We start from the raw sequence: 18,978 nt of genomic DNA, 5'->3' as shown, positions 1-18,978 counted from the left end.
TTTAGCCTAACGAACTGTCAACTAAAGAAACTTCGAGAAATAAGTAGCGATGACCTTTTCAATAGAGATAAAGTAATCAAAATAATGACACTAAATAACATTATTTACGACAAGTTGACCCGTATCGATTATATCGAACACTAGCCGTTTTCCCACGGTTTTACCTGCGTCCCGTGTTAACTACTACCCGTATCGAGATAAAATATAGCCTATGTTACTCGGGAAAAGTTTTGCTTTCCAACCGTGAAAGAATTTTTCAAACCTGTTCATTAGTTTCGAAGCCTTTTAGGTTACAAGCAAACAATAAAATGATTCCTCTTTATAATATTAGTATAGAAGTTTAAACACGGGAACAAGATGGCCCGTATCGATAATACCGAATATTTCTCGGTCACGAATCGATTAGGAATCGAATAGTGAATCGAATTAGTATCGATTAGGAATGTTACGTGGAAGTTTCGCAGTTGTGACCAATGTAATGTGACCTCATGCACTTAGAACCGTGAAATGGTTGTAGGTTGCATTTTTGTAATGTTTGTGAGATGGTGAAATTTTCTACGCATTTTTAGGTTTATTGCAAATTGTGCCCTTTGGATAATTGAGTCATTGACATTCTAAATGTAGAGTCTTATTTTTATTTTTTATTGTAGATTCATCGTTCCAATTTTTTCACTAAAGCTCATTCAAGAGGTGTTGTTATATTTAAATAAAACTAATATAATAAAACTAACTTATTTACCTAAATGTCTTGTTTTAGTTATTCTACAAACATGTACTTCGTGTTGACTATATTATTTTTACGCAATATTGTTTCTATGAGCAAATCTAACTTTGCTTGAGCCTTGATTTTCATAGGTGACAACAGTCACCTATATAATAGTAGAAAAGTAAAAGGTATGTCATTATAATCAGTGTCTTCATATCTTAAAGAACATCTGTCATGCTCTTTACGCGCAATTTTCGTCGCTATTAAATTCCAAATGTTAATAGCATTCGCAAACCGGTTACTAAGAGCTATATTAATTAGAATTAGCATCAAAGCCTAGCTTATGTTTAAACTGTTGAGAGGTTGCAGTCGTGCGTTACTTCGTCGTGCAGGTGAATCTATATGCGTATTGGAATTAGGTGAAGATTCTAGAAATGAATTGAGTCTCCATACTTCTTCATAAGGCAACTAAAAGTAAATGTAGATGTACTCCATTGATTTTCGAGATGAATAGGTGGAATATTTTAATTCAACGTGATGTTCCCTCCTCAAGATGTCTACCTACCTATATATATGTAGATAGAAACTAGTTTTGTAATGTCACCAAGCAATCGCAGAAAAAAAAAAGATCTCTTTAATGAATGAAGGATGATGATAATGATCGGACTTAAACTGCACATCCCATAGATACGTGTCCAGTCCAAGTAGGTCCAAACCCATGTATGTCCCTTCTACACCCGTCACCATGTCACACGCACATACATGACCTGAGCTCCTAACCCACAAATCGTGCAAGATCACGAATCCTGCATTTGCATCAGTCAACATTATAGCTAACAAATTGTCTTCAGCCGTGGCTGTCTGGCATAGCTGCACTTGAGGGTTGAATTCATTATCTATGAATGTTTGATGTTATGTAATGTTAAAGTTGCATATCCAATAGATCGATGATCATGATAGGTTTTTCATTATCAATAAACGGCTACAGGGCGTATAATTTCATTAAGGCCTGCCTGAATTCCATCGTTCACTATATTTTTTTTGCTGCAGAGCTTAAAAACTGTATAATATTTTTGTTAAAAAAATCTTCGACGATCTGGTGATAATCTGTTACAAAAATTAGTTTCGGTAATTAATCTTTGAGATCGCATTCCCTTTTCTTGTCGTACAATAGCATACTGAAATACGACACATACTGTCTCTGAATGACGGTCGTTCAACATTTGTAAAGTTTATCAAATAACCATACATCTCCAAGATCACGACCAGCCCCAGCCCACATTTACATAAGCTAGTATATTATTATCAAATTGTTAGCTCCGTGCAAGTCTAGCATTACTTGCATCTCGACGATTTGCGAGCTGCACCGATTATTGTATTATGCAAGACTTGTGAATGTAATTGTTGAGATAAAGTTCTAGTGTAAGCTAAGCTAGCTAAGCTAAGCGATATTAACTTTTCGCGATGACAACTTAATCATATAGGTACATCTCGTTTCAAACCATTACATAATTAAACAGTTTTAGTATTTTTTCAACGTATACATACTACTGATATACCAAAACACCATATGGTATACATACGAAAAAAGAAAATAGGATAAATAAAGGGCAAATAAATGATAGTCCAAAAGGATTTAATTTTCTACAGAGAGCTCAATACACATATAGATAAAATAGTATGGTTAATAGCATAGCTTGCAGTATGCATCTAGTATGATTCACATTTATGTGCCCTTAGGGCTTTCATGATTTGCTATTCAGAGCATCGAAGTAAGTATTTTAAACTGCACTAGAAAACTAACCTGTAATTTTATCAAGCTTCATAACTGTATTTAGTGCATCACGAGTTTTATTCTCGTAGATCCAACGATTAGAAGTAAATTATGTTAACATCAATTGTAATAGTCCATTCTAATCTACATTAAAGTGATTTAGATATCTTTGTAAAATACAGATGGAGTTATAAGATATATCGAGGTATCTTTAAGAAGGTGGTTTCATAATTTTCAAATTATTGTCGATATTCAAAAACTACTCAAAGTTAGCATACCTCATTCTGCAATCTTTTCAATACACAGATTTCCTTAAATAGGAATCATTACCTAACACACTGACAACTACACAGAATTAAATAAAAATGCCTAAGGTTGACCTTTTCGGCATAGGTAGTAACTGTTTATCTCAGACCGTCTCCAAAATCTTGTGCAAGTACAGACAAGACTATCAGAAAAAGCCACAACCTTTCACACTGAAGGTCGGTAAATATGATAACCTTTGGTAACCATGCCTAACCTTTGCCATGTCCTAACTTAAATTAAAAATTATGGTTATTTGACACTACCAGTGTTATTGTATTGAAAGAAATAATTGACAAGAGTGGTTCCCAGTTTTAAGTTATGAAACTTCCTACTATTATTTTGATGTAATTCTTTAATTGAGGATGGAGCTTTTAGGTTATAATAGTTGTGTTGCAGTTCCGTGAAGTTTCAAGATCCGGAGAGCAGGTCAAATATTGCAATATCGGTACTAAGTTGGACTTAGATGCGGTAAGATGACATTCTTTTGAAATAGGATGTTCAGTGATTTACATACTTAACTTTAAGTGTTTATTTTGGAATTGAAAATAAAATTAGGATAATGTCATGCGGAATTTTGTTAATTGTGAAAAGTGAGATAAATTACGATTGAAAACCGAAAGATCTTTAGTACAGATAGCAGGTACTAAAAGATCGTCGTCGACGTCTACTATTCTTCAACTAACACATCCTACAGTAAATGATAATTGTAAGAGGTTACTTTGAAAGTGCGTCGCAACCTAATTGAGAGGTCACCAACAAAATCCGGTGTTTCATCAACTTTACTCACAGCCACCTAAAAATACAATCTAGGTAATTCGTCATACACTTGTGTTGAATGTCAGCGTGACATACACACTGACACACTGACGTTCAGTCACACGCAACGTGTCATTACACAATGACTATTGACACGCGGTTATGACACGATGCATCTCGTGCAATTTCGTTGATATCGTAATTATGATTGAATTAATTTTATACAGTCGCCTTGTGTGCTTATTTTGACGTCTTGCTTACAGTACTTTCGCACTAGTGGATTTCTTGCACGTTTGTTTCTAGCGACACCATTCGGACCGTAAGGCCGGCAATACACGGACTGCTTGAAAACAGTCAGGGGCAACAGCTTCAAGCTGTGGACCGCTCGAATCAGTTGCTACTGCTCGATCAGTTCATGTATGTGCATCCATAGAACTCTGCAGTTCTCTGTGCAGTCAAAAACTAGAAGCTGTTGCCCCTAACTGCTTCAAGCGATCCGTGTATTAGCGATAGGCGACAACAAACAATTGAGAACTACCGGTATAAAAGATACCGCCTGGAACCACTCAATAGATCTTTTATACTCAGAATATGTCGCGCATATACGCTTGGTTTTGTTACGCGCGACAGAAACCCGCCAGTGTGAAAACGCTATTTATGCCTGTTCTCAATCTGGCCTTTCTTTATTCACGTTTTGACTAGTGCGGTTGTTACGTAGTTACAATCAATCTGTCCGTTTACCTGTTATCATTCCGCCAACTGCATAATAATTATGACTTTGAATTGTGCTAACATACTGTTATATAACTAAATTATTATAATTTTTAGTTATACAAATATACAACGTTTAGCATAGCATGTTATGATAGCTGATACACGAAATCTATAACTGCAGTATGTCTGCAGTTAACTATTTTATTTTGTTACTTTGGCAACTAAATCTCATAAAATTCTTCTAGAATAGACAACTTATTACATGAATATTATTGTCTGTCATTGTTAAACATTATTAATAAAAGCTTAACTACAAAACATCTAAAAACGAATAACGTTTTATGTCCTAACAATCACAACTTTACAAGTAAAGTCTGACATTAATTTAAGCTCTTTAAGCAATATTTAAAAGTGGGAGAGCCTAGCCAACGCCATTCGTGGTTGCGGCTCGTAGATGGGCTGGCTCGAGCCGGGTAAAGTACCACGCCTGCACAGAAGATCGTGAGGAGGTGGCATTTATTGTCATTTTCCGATCGGTGAGTGCGGGTACCGGACGCCCATTCCCCTCTCCCCTCCTAAAACCACCTTCCCTATCCAAATAAAACACCCCATCCAATTCCGCGGGGACAATTTATTGTTCCCGAAATCCCTCCCCTCCCTTAGCATTAATTAGTTTCGCAAGGTATAATGCGAATCCCATGCCCAGGGTCACGGGTGAAATCCTCAACGATGGAAGTGGCGAAAATGTTCAGGCAACAAAATCGGCAGGACCAGCGGAAGAGGTAAGCTTGGTCATAAAAGCGTAGTAATTATGAACTGAGGGTGGGAAGCAGCATCCTCAGTACCGATGTAAGGACAAGGCTAGAATAGCTTAAAGGGCTTGTATCGGAAACTCGTGAGTGCAGCCACTACGGCACGACGGTCACAAGACTGCGATGATGGAAGGCAACGGGATACCACCATCATAATAATTCCCTAGTAAATCAGCTCAAATGAATACAACACAAGGAATGGCCCCGAGTCTCCGGCGTCCCTTAAATGGGACAGGGGTGCGAAGAATCCCCGGAGGGCTCAAAAAAGAAAAGATAAAAATGGCTACATGGAATGTGAGAGGAATGAAAACACATGGCAAGCTTGCCAATATTATAATGGAAATGGATCGCCTTCAAATTGGTATTTTAGGATTGAGCGAAACAAAATGGTCGGGACAAGCCCGTCACGAAACTACGGAAGGTAAAATTCTTTATTACTCAGGAAATGATCAAACATCTGATCATCACGGTGTAGGAGTTCTCTTGAGTAAAGAAATCTCGAAAGCAGTATCAAACTTTGTACCCTTGTCAAGCCGCGCCATGCTCATTCAATTAAACGCAAAACCGGTTAATATAAATGTTATACAGGTATATGCCCCTACGGCGGACAAAGCATTGGTTGAAATTGAGGAGTTTTATGGTCAAATAGAAACGCTTCTTCAGTACACAAAAAAACACGAAATAAATATAATTATGGGAGATATGAACGCGAAAGTTGGGTCTCTGGCCGTACCAGGCGTTACCGGCAGACATGGTCTTGGTATAAGGAATGAAAGAGGTGACACTTTAATAGAATTTTGCCAAGAAAAAGACCTGGTCATAACAAATACCCTTTTCAAATTACCACCACGACGTCTATACACTTGGACATCACCCAAAAGTACACCAGAACACTTAATTCGTAATCAAATTGATTTCATAATGATAAACACGAGGTTTAAAAACTCTATCAAAAACGCTGTAACCTACCCTGGAGCTGATATAAAATCCGATCATAACCCTGTAGTGGCAACACTGCAATGCAAATTTAAACAAATCCGCAGAGTAAAACCTTGTACGCGTATAGATGTGAAAAACTTAAAAGAACCCACTATTAGAATAGAAGCTGCAAAGGCCATAAACGAATGGGCAGATAAACAGTTAGCCAAGCCGTCGAACACGACTGAGATATGTTCCGCACTTCAGGATACCATCAGGAATATTGGTCAAAAGAAGATGGATCAAAATTGCCCCACGGCCTATAACAATGAGACGTATCTCAAAAAAAAGATAATAATGTTTAAAAAAATATGGCATACTCTCTAACTTCATTTTTTTACACCTTCATACGAAAAAAATGCTCTAAACATTGTTCAGGCGCTGTTATGAAATCAGCGTTCACAAGAGTATTTATGGACCATTTTGAAAAAATATTTTTTTGTTTGATAGGGTACACCTTAGAGGTGGTCTCATAGTCATCAGGTCAGGATCTGATGGTGGAAACCCTGAGAAATCCAAAGCAACTTTTGAAAGTTGTAGGCATGCGCAGACTAAAAACTTGACACAGAAGCGTGTGTTTGATAAAACTATGCAACAGTAAAGCTTTGGAGCTGACCTGATGATGGAGACGAGAGAAGATCAAGGGAACTCAGCAACGGTACATAAGTATTAAATACCTCGTGTTTGGGCTTATATTATTCGTATTGATGAGAACTTTCCACTAATGTGGATAGCGACAACTATGTTTGTCATCGTCATTTGAAATGCTTAAAATAAAAAACTTTTTACAAAAAAATAAAACCGACTCCCAAAAACACTAAAAAGAAGAGACTAGAAGTCAATGTCTAGTGGATGATGGATATGTTTATTTCGCCACCGATTCTAATCCGACGCACACATATGCATAGTTTCTTTTTTTTTAACATTTTAGTATTTCTGGGAGTCGTTTTTTTGAAAAAGTTTTTTTATTTGGGCTGGTTGTGGAACCAACCGGCATATTTTGTGAACTATGTTTTAAGGGATTTCAAAAAATAATAAATGAATCTTGAGAAAATGACGTGACGAAACTGTGAGTTATGCTCGCCATTTATTGCACATGTCCTGTCCGAATTCATTGTAACGTGTAAATAATAGATAATAGAAATAAATGTTTTTTATTGTGAATTGGACATTGATTTTTTTCCATTGTCCATGTATACAAGAACAACAGTATTCAATCAGGTATAGCATTTCTACCTTCATTTTGTCTGTTATAAAGCACATAGGTGTAGTAGGTACTCTTTTTTTCGGGTATATTTCTGTTCCATCATAATGCAATAAGTCAATTTGATAGAAATAACAAGAGTGAAAAACTAATCATGTGAAGTACAAAAAAGAACCTATTTTTGAGATTTTACATTCATTTCTCCGAAATCTTAAAGACCGCATTAGCATTTCAGTGACAAGCATAGTTGTCACTATCCACATTAGTGGAAAGTTCTCATCAATACGAATAATATAAGCCCAAACACGAGGTAGTTAATATGTACCGTTGCCGAGTTCCCTCGACCTTCACTCGTCTCCATCATCAGGTCAGCTCCAAAGCTTTACTGTTGCATAGTTTTATCAAACACACGCTTCTGTGTCAAGTTTTTAGTCTGCGCATGCCTACAACTTTCAAAAGTTGCTTTGGATTTCTCAGGGTTTCCACCATCAGATCCTGACCTGATGACTATGAGACCACCTCTAAGGTGTACCCTATCAAACAAAAAAATATTTTTTCAAAATGGTCCATAAATACTCTTGTGAACGCTGATTTCATAACAGCGCCTGAACAATGTTTAGAGCATTTTTTTCGTATGAAGGTGTAAAAAAATGAAGTTAGAGAGTATGCCATATTTTTTTAAACATTATTATCTTTTTTTTGAGATACGTCTCAATGTTATAGGCCGTGGGGCAATTTTGTATGGGTTGTGATCCGTCTTCTTTACTTCAGCCATCTCCGCAAATCAGGAAGCAGCAATGGATGACTACCGATATTCTACAGTTGATGCAAGAACGCAGGATATCTAAGAACAATCCGACTAAATACAATGAATTAGACAAGCTGATAAGGAAACGCATAAGAATAACCCGTGAGTCTTTTTATGAAAATAAATGTAAGCATATCGAAGAGCTCATGCGAAAGCACGATAGCTTTAACTTGCATAAAGAAATTAAAGACCTTGCTGGCACTCATAAGAAGACTTGTTCAAACCTATTGTCGGATGAGCAGGGATGTCTCATACTGACCTTGGAAATCAAAAAGAAACTTTGGAGTGAGTATATCCAAAAAATGTTTGAAGACAACTCAAGACCTGTTGATCACTTACTTTTGGATGACACTGGTCCACCTATTTTGAAATCCGAGGTGAAACATGCACTAACACATGCTAAAACGGGTAAAGCATTGGGCCCTGATAATATACCTGTGGAATTACTCAAACTCCTCGAAGATCAACACCTAGATGCCTTGACCCTACTATTCAACCAAATATATAATTCTGGCAGTCTACCCGAAGACTGGCTAAGGTCCACGTTTGTCACACTTCCAAAGAAAGCAAAAGCAAAGAAGTGCTCTGAATACCGTACTATAAGCCTAATGAGTCATGTTCTAAAGTTATTCTTATCTATCATCCACCTTAGAATACGATATAAGTGTGACGAACAACTTGGCGAAAGCCAATTTGGTTTTCGTTCTGGCATGGGAACTAGAGAAGCACTCTTTGCCTTAAATGTTCTAGTACAGAAGTGTAAGGATATGCAAAGTGATGTTATCTTGTGCTTTATTGACTATGAAAAGGCCTTTGACCGTGTCAAGCACGAGATACTTATGCAACGTTTAACAGATATTGGCTTAGATGGGAAAGATCTTAGAATTATAAAGAATTTGTACTGGAACCAAACAGCGAATATAAGGGTGGAAAATTCGGAGACTGACCAAATTGATATCTGCCGGGGAGTCCGCCAAGGTTGCATTCTGTCACCGTTATTATTCAATCTGTACTCTGAAGCAATTATAACAGAAGCTCTGGAAGGTCTCGAAGTCGGAATCACGATAAATGGCAAGATAGTCAATAACTTGAGATACGCCGATGATACAGTACTTCTGGCCTCAACGCAACAAGACCTGCAGTATATATTGAACAGAGTTCACGAGTGCAGTCTAAGAGCAGGTTTGAATATGAATGTTACCAAAACTAAGTACCTGGTTGCATCTGGTACCCACATCTCGGCCCCTCAATTAAGTATTGCAGGCTCAGACCTCGAACAGGTTCAGCATTACAAGTATCTCGGTGCTTGGGTGAATGAAAAATGGGAAAGTGACGAAGAAATTTGTACCCGTATCGAAATTGCCCGAGCAACATTCCAAAAAATGCGGAAAGTTCTGTGCAATCGCAATCTTGGAATTAAACTGAGAGTCAGAATGCTTCACTGTTATATCTGGCCAGTAGTCTTATACGGAAGCGAGGCATGGACGCTTAAAGTGAACACCCAAAAGCGGCTTGAAGCCTTCGAGATGTGGTGTTACCGCAGGATGCTACGCATAAGCTGGATGCAGAAAATTTCCAACGAGAAGGTACTTCAACGCGTCGGTGAAACCAGGGCATTGTTGCAGACCATCAAACGCAAAAAAGTTGCCTATCTTGGTCATGTACTGAGAAACGATAAATACCAACTGTTGCAACTAATAATGATGGGCAAAATAAAGGGTAAAAGACGCGTTGGAAGGCGCAAGAAATCTTGGCTGCGGAACATCCGAGAGTGGACGAGTATTGCCAGCGTTGAAGACCTGTTTCGCTTGGCACAAGATAGGAAAAAAATTGCTGAGCTGACGGCTAACCTCCAGTAGTGGAGAGCCACCCGAAGAAGAGAAGAAGCAACATTTCGCGTCGTCCATCATCATCGTTAAACATTCAGTTAAGTTCAAGTTACTTGCCCAACTTATGTGGCTTTCTAGTTAATTTTAACTTGGAAACTGTGTGTCAAGCTGTCGGTAACAAGATTAGAATTTTAGAGATATTAATGATAGTATTATACAAGATTAGGTTAAGCTACATTAGATACAGACATGGATAGATAAATCTGGATTAGTATGAAATAGCACTCACTCGACTTCACTGAAATATTTTATAACTTTTTTTTAAAGAATTAAAAAAGGAGGTTCTTAGTTTGACTTGCATGTTAGTATATGTATGTTTCCTGCGTTTCGCTGAATCGTTTTGAAAATCAGAAATTGAAAATGATTTATTAAATAGAAATTAATTCGTTTTGAATTGTGAATCAAGGAACGGTTCTTATCGCCTATTTTGGCTGAAGTTGTAACTCTAAGAGATGGCCGACAGTTTTATCTGGCGCTTGATAAGTATGGAAACAGACAGAAAATTATATTTTCCGTCACACAATAGTTTTACTAAAAGGTGCGTATGCAAATAATAGTCTAATGACTCACGTCTGTTCACAGCTTTAACATAAAGTTGACAAAGTCGTCTGCTAAGTTGACATATTACTTAAACAGCTTAACCGGTTATGCTAAATAGTATCATTTAAAATTTTTGCCGATTTTTAAGGTGTTGGCAGTAATGCCATGTCTATTTTGACAATTATTAATTTAATATACTGCATAATCTTGTATTTTAAATTGCCTTTATAATGAAAAACGATAAAAAAATTCATTGATATTGTTGCCCTTGTTCTAAGAATTCAAATGAAATAAATAAATTAAAAAAAAGATCTTTGACCTTCCATTTATTATGCACTATCAATAAATGGCCTACCCTATGGCGTCGTCCTAGTTGGCAGCGATTGTACGATGGCGCGATGCGTTTTTCATCTCACGATCTCACTATCTCACTTCAAATAGGACACTCTGATGAAATCTGTATGTTTGAACTCATCGAACGACGAGAACGCATCGTGTCATCGTACAATCGCTGTCAATTAGGACGACGTTTTAGATGAAAAACGCATCGCGCCATAGCACGATCGCTCCCAATTAGGACGACGCCTATGTCCTTTCTCCATCATATGTAAATAGTTCTATTTTCAATTCAATGCATCCTACTTCTGATTGCAATCTTTCTTAAGACCCATAACAACTTTTTTTCTAGCTGTTTAAACTTCAACAATAATAATAGACACACATACACAGTCATTTAATCTATACTCATTAGTCTTATTTTATTTTAATTAATTTATAGTGTGTATTGTACAGCATAGTATTGTTTTCCTAAAATCAACAAAGTCTCAATAAATAAAATAAACATAAAATCACTCTTTCTTTTGCACGCGTAGGCACGCGCTATGAGTCAGGTTGTCGATATCGACGTGATAAACAAATGAGGGACGCCTACTACTAATCATAACTTGTAGTGGCGCCTACCGCGAGGTAAGCAGCTTATTACATGAGTAAGTTAGAGCTATGTAGGCAGTTTTTTTTTACGAACTTTTAAAAAAGTAAATTCAATCCCTTTTACACGTAAAGGCATTTCTTTGTTTTATCTTTAAGTCCTTAAAAAAGAATCCTTAGTGTGTCTGTCTATTGAGCTTTCACACCTAAACTACTGAAGCGTTAACAGATAGTCTAAGTCTGAAAAAAGACATAGGCTTCTTTTTACTCAGTTCAGGAAAGTGCTTCTCCGGGGACATGAATATACCTCTAACTGAGGGGAATAGCTGATATAAAATAAAGTGCATACATAAGATTGTTTACAATAAAGCTCTTATGGAATCTTCCTAATAACAGTTTCTCACAAAATGATCTCCACCAAACAATTCACTCCTTAATTGGCAAACTACATTCATCAATTAACTTCCAACAATTAAATAAAAGAAAGAAACCTAATTTCTAAAGACGCAACATCATTCAATTATACCTCACGTTAGGGTATTGTACCACTATGACGTAACGGCACACAAAAAGGCCATTGTTCTGAATACGTTTGACACAATGTCAGTAATTGGCGAGACGAGAGCGATTATTTTGTAATTATTGTGCAAGTGGATGGCGACCTTTATTCGTATCATCAGACGTTCTATATGCTCCGGTAATCGGTTCTTTTTTGTTTTTTAATCGCACTAGTTGTTTGGCGCTGTTCCACATTCGTATAGAAAAAACGTCTTATTATTATATCTGTTCTTCGGAAAATTCTAACCAATAGTTTTTCCACGTCTACATAATTAAGTAGATTACTAAAAAATATTGTTTATGCATTTTTATAAGTACATAATCTTTTAATGAACTGAAACAATTTTTCATCACTTTCTTTTTCTTCTTTTTCAAATGACCTATAAAGGAGTATAGGTATAATTAAAGACATTATAGTATAAGCACTTTACTACTAAGTTTTACGAAAGGTATGAAAAGTATGATCTTTTGAAACTAAATGTCAAATCGACGCCCATTCACAGCAAGAGGACAATGACCCCCAAACATTAAGATCTAGATCTAAGTCTAGATTCACCAGCAGAGTGTAATTACGAAACTAATGCTCAGTTACATAAAGTTATTATCGTTATGACTATCATAAAACGAACGGACGAACTGTACAGTCGCAGACATTAATGGTTGATTACTAGCTACTGTTAGCAATTTATCTGTATTTTAATATTACAAAGGTGAGCATTAAAACATTAGATTAACGTACGTATTTACCACACACTTCCTGGGGGAAGTCCTTCCTTGTCTTGGATAAAATAAAGCCTATGTCTCCTGATAGTGTAACTTCCCAGCAGTGAAAGAATTTTTCAAATCGATTCAGTGGTTTGAATAAAAATAATATGTATTTCCAAATAATATTTCCTCTTTATAATATTAGTTTACATAATATTTTTATTAAATCTCTGTGTACCTATTTCTGTGTGTATTACGAGCATACAATACTCCTGATTTTGTGTCAAGTCGTGTAATCTCGTACCTACAACACTACAAAATTGGGAAGACATGAAAGTGGCCAACCATAAAAGTCCGCGACTGTACAAACGAACATAGATAGATGCTGATGATACAGTAACTACAGTAATTCAGTTATCTAATTTGATTCATTGCTCTCGGCGATCCGGTTGCGTGACATACGGAGGAAGTTTGATTTTATACTTAAATGTCAGTTTCCTTTGCGGAGATTTAATTCTTAGTGCGTTATATAAAGTTTGTGTGCAATTAAGCGGAGTAATATTAAGCCACTGAGGAATTGCTGTCTTCCGTAAAATTGTGCTAGACCTATCTCAGTTTATATTTCTATTTAATTTTCCCAAGATCAAAGCTTTGAACAGTCTTAAGGAATTTTGTTTCAAAATGACCTCCTTTGTGTAAAGTCGGTTATGAAAACAGATTACAACTTCCTGGTAGGTATTTTAATACCTGCTTTTCCTTTGTAGAATAACGCCATATCATTGTAAAGTGTGCACATACACAAATTACCAGACTATTGTTAGACCAACCCACACAGGTCCTGAGGTCCTACATAAAACCCTTTGAATACCTACTAACGAAGCTTAGCAATAATTTCAAACGACTAAATAGTTAGAAACTATCAAGTGGCTTACATAAGCGTTCCTCAGAGTCTATTGAGAGCCTTAAATAACGTGCGCTCGTCGTGAGCATCGATATCGAAAAGTAAAAGGATTCTATAAGGCTGGCTGTGAATGCTGACAATATTGGAACCAACTTTGCATTGATAGCGAGCGTCGGAGCAGATTCCTTTGAAAGTTGGAGGTAAAGAAAATTCTTCTTTTAGACAAAATATTATAAAACCCCTTTCAGAATAGAAAAATTTAGGAGGATTTTCAAAGATCTGTTAAAAAATTATAAACGGATATTAATCAACTATAGCGAAGTGGAAAAGACAAATTAGGAAAGCTGACCCCACCACCATATGGGATAAATAGCTAGAAAGAGAGAGAGATAGCTAACAAATATCTCGATTACTTTTAAATTTGGGAACTGTCTTCGGCTGAACCACAAATACCACAAACTTCTATATTTTTTAGTAGTATAAGGGGGAAATTGCTGAATCAGAAACATGCTAGGTGTGGGACCTAAGTATTTACGATGACTGGGTCGAATAGCTCCAAAATTTATTTTCCAATTCATCCGTTACGTTAGGCCAACATATGCCACATATGTTTGCGTGCGAGGTATGCAGCCCACGCGCAAGTGACAATGACAGGATGCTTTGATTAATGAACTGAATTGTTTTCATAGAATTTGTAAGGTGTTTCACAAGTGTTTGAATGGAGACTCTTCGACGATTTATTTCACACATTTACTAGATTACTAGCTGTTTCCCCGCGGTTTCGCCCGCGTCCCTGGGAAATTTCTTCCGTACCCGGACAAAATGTAGACTATATTATTCGGGGATAGTCTAGCTTGAAGCTTCCCAAAAATAAGTAAAATATTTTTTCAAATAGGTTCAGTAGTTTCAGAGTCTCTTGGGTACAAACAAATAACGAAAAAATGTTTCCTCTATATTATAAAACTTTAGTGATTCAAATTAAATGCTCTGCGGATGTTTAATATGTGCGAATGCGTAAATTACTGTTGAGGGATGTCATTCAGTAAATATTTATATCTTTGCAATAATAAACGTAAGAATGCAAGACAAGTCATAGGAAAATGATACAGTTCATTTTTCTTATAAATCTGGTAGCCAGAATAGTTAACCATGGAATAAGCCTATTATGTATTATTATAGGTATTATAGAACAAAAAACAAAAACATGATCCATCAAAAAAGGTCATATTTAAGGTCAGGATACAAAGATAACAATATTATCTATATAGGACTCGGAGTCAATAATCTGGACGACTGTAAGGTCAAATGTTAAATCTTTGAGATAAATCAATAAATGTCTGCTATTTAAGTATGAGTAACTTTTTCTGCTTATAGTTTTTGTAATTGAACAAAAAGTGGATGTCTGCGATCGCCGTTATAGATAGGTATAAAAAAGAAAAGATGTTGTATGTATAATTTTAAAATCGGAAATAATTTATAAGAGTAAGAAAATGCAATGTGATTAGGTTATGGTTTAAAATAGAACTACGGGCTTCTTACACACACCAAACAAAACTTGTTAAAACAGTTTCCTGAAAAACGAATCTTGTACTGTTTCCTATTTAATGAATCATACAAATTATTCTAACGAGGCAGACATTATCATACCATTATGACTAAAGCCTCTGATGAACAAACAATACATAATTCTTAATAAGTGAAGAATCGTTCACCTTACGCTAAGTGGTCCAGCCGTTTCAGCGCATATAACTTTGTATGAATATGCAAGGTATAACGCGTTGATGTCTTTTATAATAACGACCAACGGTTCTACAAAAACTATATTCTTTCTTCATCTTTGTGCGCGTTTATCTCACGTTTGGCAGAACCAATTTTGATGCGGTTTTCAGCATAGTATTTTTCAGATCTAGGAGAAGCTTTTAAGTATATTTGTATTTTATTCAAGTTTTTTAGTTCTAATTTAAGTTTTTAGTCGACTGTCTCGCCTGAATGTGTCAATGTAAACCTTTCATTAATGAAAAATTATTTTTCATTAATGAAATTATAAAAACAATCATTTATATACGTTTTCCAAGTATTTTTAAAGCTACGATACTCAAGTATGTTTTGTCTGTGGGTGAAGATTGTCGCATATATAACGTTATTGACATAAATTGAAATTAATTGTAGTTCTTGAACTTACACCCACTGAGAGCAAGATCGAAGGTAACATAAACCCATCTGTTACATACATACATACATAAATACTATATTATGTATCTGCTTGTTAATCATAGGCATATAATTATATCAGAAAGCAGGTGGTGATTTAAAAGAATATTTTTGATCACAAGATTATGATCGATATTAAGATTTTTTCCCTAACTTTTGCATAAAAATAATTTACCACATTATATTAATACTTAGCCCACGACTTCACCCACATTTCGAGGGAGCTACATCCCGCATCTGGATAAAAATTATCCAGTCTCTGTATCAATGATACCACCTATCTCCATGAAAGATTGTTCTTCATCTACAGAACTGATTAGTTACGTAGGTATGTGTTAGAAAAGTATATCTAGCTATAGTCCTCTATTTTTCTTTATTAAGTGAATGAGTAAGTAAATGCATTTATTATAGACATTAAAACTTGTTAATTAACATAATAATTACTGCTTGTCAAAATGCAGATTTTATTATTTAAATATTCATATAGGCATGTATGCGTATAACATTTTAAATATATTTAATCTGGAAGTGAAGTTATATTATGTGCATAAATTAACTTGAGTGTTATTGTTAACAATAGCAGTTAAAACATTTGTTTTGGCGCTAATTATCGTACTGTTTTTTTGTATTAAATATAAAATATTATAAGGGGTAACTCAAGGTCAAGTGCAGTGAAATATAATAAAAATATATTATGAGAAATAGGAAGTGATGGTACCTAGTTGGAATAAAGTAATTAGTTAGGAATATCAGTAGTTTCCGCTAACTATTTCACCCGCTTCCCGGGTGACTATTTCGCGTGCCCGGATAAAAAGTACACTGAAATATATTTTGTTATTATTTCAAGGAAACTAACTCGTCAGATTAATGGTGCCAGTGTCTTCATATTAACTGTAACTGATAACTCTTATCAAAACTTAACAACAATAAATTATGATGTTTGTTATTTAACTTCATTATTTATTTTTTGGTGATTAAGGTAGGCAACAATATAGTTTGAAATCATGTGACATATGTTACAACTATGAATATTTCACAGATAAGTTTGCATAACTACAGAATGCATCTCATCAGAATTCGCGAGCTGAAAATTACAAAACGAACTCTCACCTGTGTGTTGACATCGGCCAACAGCAAACAGACGACTGTTGCACACAACAACATGTACATATTGCCCATGATGCACTTTACACGTACTCAAACTAACATTACTCACAATCAATCAATGAAAGACTAATTACAAGGAAATTGTCTGTCAAAACAATCGCAAAAAAAATCAAGTTCCCACTATTTTGTCATCCGATACAATGCCGATGTAAACACATTCACTCGGCTTCACCTTTCCTTGTGATTATCGCAAAAATATACAAATGTCAATGAATTGCACTGTAAACAATCGATTGAACCCGACTCGATTTTTGAAAAAAAAATTGTGAATGTACAAGATTCGAACACAGGATCGTTTTTTGTTTTTCTCTTTAGTATTAGTTAATGTTGTTATTATTTTTCGTATTCGATTATTTATTCGAGTCTCGGATCGTATCTCGATTGACGCGCGTTCTCGGCGCAGTTTGTAGAGAGACTATTTGACATTTGGCCGCGTCGGTCACGAGTTAGTGGCGCCCCCCTACCCTGCTCGCGTCGTCCTTGATCGTACTATATTGTTCTCGATTTATGAATTCGACGTGGTCTCATTAACACAGTTGTCTGAATTGGCGGATTTTCTTAATTATGCGTTTGTTCTGACTTCCTGACGTTGCTAACTTAATTAGTAAAGGATTTGGGACGAAGCTTTTTTTTAACGGACGTTTTAGTCAATTTAGCTTTTATTGGTATATTTTAAAAGTACATAGGTACCTATATAATTTTAAAATAAAGATATACCGATTTAAACTGAAGATCATGCAGGGACTGAAATCTTAATACCTAATTTAGGGTAAAATGTACAAAAACGTTTTAAAAATAACTTTAGCTGAACCGATATAATAAAACTAATAAGAACATAATTGTAAATAAATATTACAATGAGTATCATAATATTCTTAGTACGGGCAAATAGGACGAGTTACCGAACAAAAAGTTGGGTTTATTTATAAAACGATTTTTACTTACAATAGATTATTTTAAGATGTCTTTGACCCTTGCTAGTAGGATTTTAAGGAAAGGGATCATGGGATAAGTACTACAAAGATGTAGGCATAAACAACTACTACACTACTAAACTACATCCTGGCTATTTACTGTGGCTTCACATGCTTTTCGAGAGAAGTTTTTCTCGGATCCACATAACAAATAAATGGGCAAAATGTTAGGCTAATATAACCGTTAAATATTATTTGATTAGATTATTTTTACATGATAATATTTTATTTATTGTGGTTGGCGCACCTTATTGAATAAATAAAACAAAAAGCTTATGACTACAGTCGAAAGAGAACCGCATATTTTCTGAAAAAAAAAACACTTCAATCGCTTCAGTGTTACAATAAAGCAAACTCACTACAATATTGGCTTCGTATAACTTAACATTTAACTTATATGATTCAGAATTACGCAATTTTACAATCCTTCATAATGCATTTTTCTCACGCATCTACAAAAGGCATAAATATGCATTCTTTAGTCATCGGCATTGTGACAATTATTATCATCCGGATGCAACGCAAACGCAGCTGGGCAGAGTTATTAATTATAATAATTATTATTAATAACAGATTGCCGTGTGATTTGTCCCTTATATCTTGATGCGTATATTAGTTTACATTATTTCTAAATACTGGGCTTTGTTAGCTATTAACATATATGGTCTGTGTAACATCGAAAGAGTTTTTCATATCGAACCCAGTAGTTCCTGAAACTTACGCGTTCAAACAAATAAATTCTTCAGCTTCAGGAATAAGCATGCGCATATTTAAAACAAATATAACTTTAATGTGCCTCGCTTTTACTTGAATTTGAACAGTACCTATTTTCTATATAAACCTTAATTAATGTTCGTGAGTATAGCTGTTTTTTTTTTTTGTATTTTTAACGAACTACGGTTGACCTTTGGGAAACAAAAGACAGAGTTAGTTTTCATTCTTATTATTTGGTGAGGATAAAATAATAATAAACTAATAGGGCTATTTGTTTACGCAGTTAGTGATTAAATTGAAATCATTTTAATAGTTTTTTTTCTGCATTGACGAT

General features: G+C 35.4%; 1 protein-coding gene across 1 annotated transcript in view; it reads right to left on the bottom strand.

Annotated features, from left to right (window-relative positions):
* The window catches only part of LOC110377877 (uncharacterized), a 75,381-nt gene extending 57,997 nt beyond the window's left edge, over window positions 1-17,384 (bottom strand). Inside the window, exon 1 of the mRNA XM_049847605.2 lies at window positions 16,900-17,384. Within this exon, the coding sequence (XP_049703562.2) occupies window positions 16,900-16,968 (69 nt within the window). The 5' untranslated portion in view covers window positions 16,969-17,384. The remainder of the gene's footprint in view (window positions 1-16,899) is intronic.
* Between the last annotated feature and the right edge of the window lie 1,594 nt (window positions 17,385-18,978).

Source organism: Helicoverpa armigera, chromosome 7 (genome assembly GCF_030705265.1).
Source record: "Helicoverpa armigera isolate CAAS_96S chromosome 7, ASM3070526v1, whole genome shotgun sequence".
NCBI lineage: Eukaryota > Metazoa > Arthropoda > Insecta > Lepidoptera > Noctuidae > Helicoverpa > Helicoverpa armigera.
Note: the sequence above shows the minus strand (reverse complement) of the source record. Positions and strands in the feature narration are given on the sequence as shown.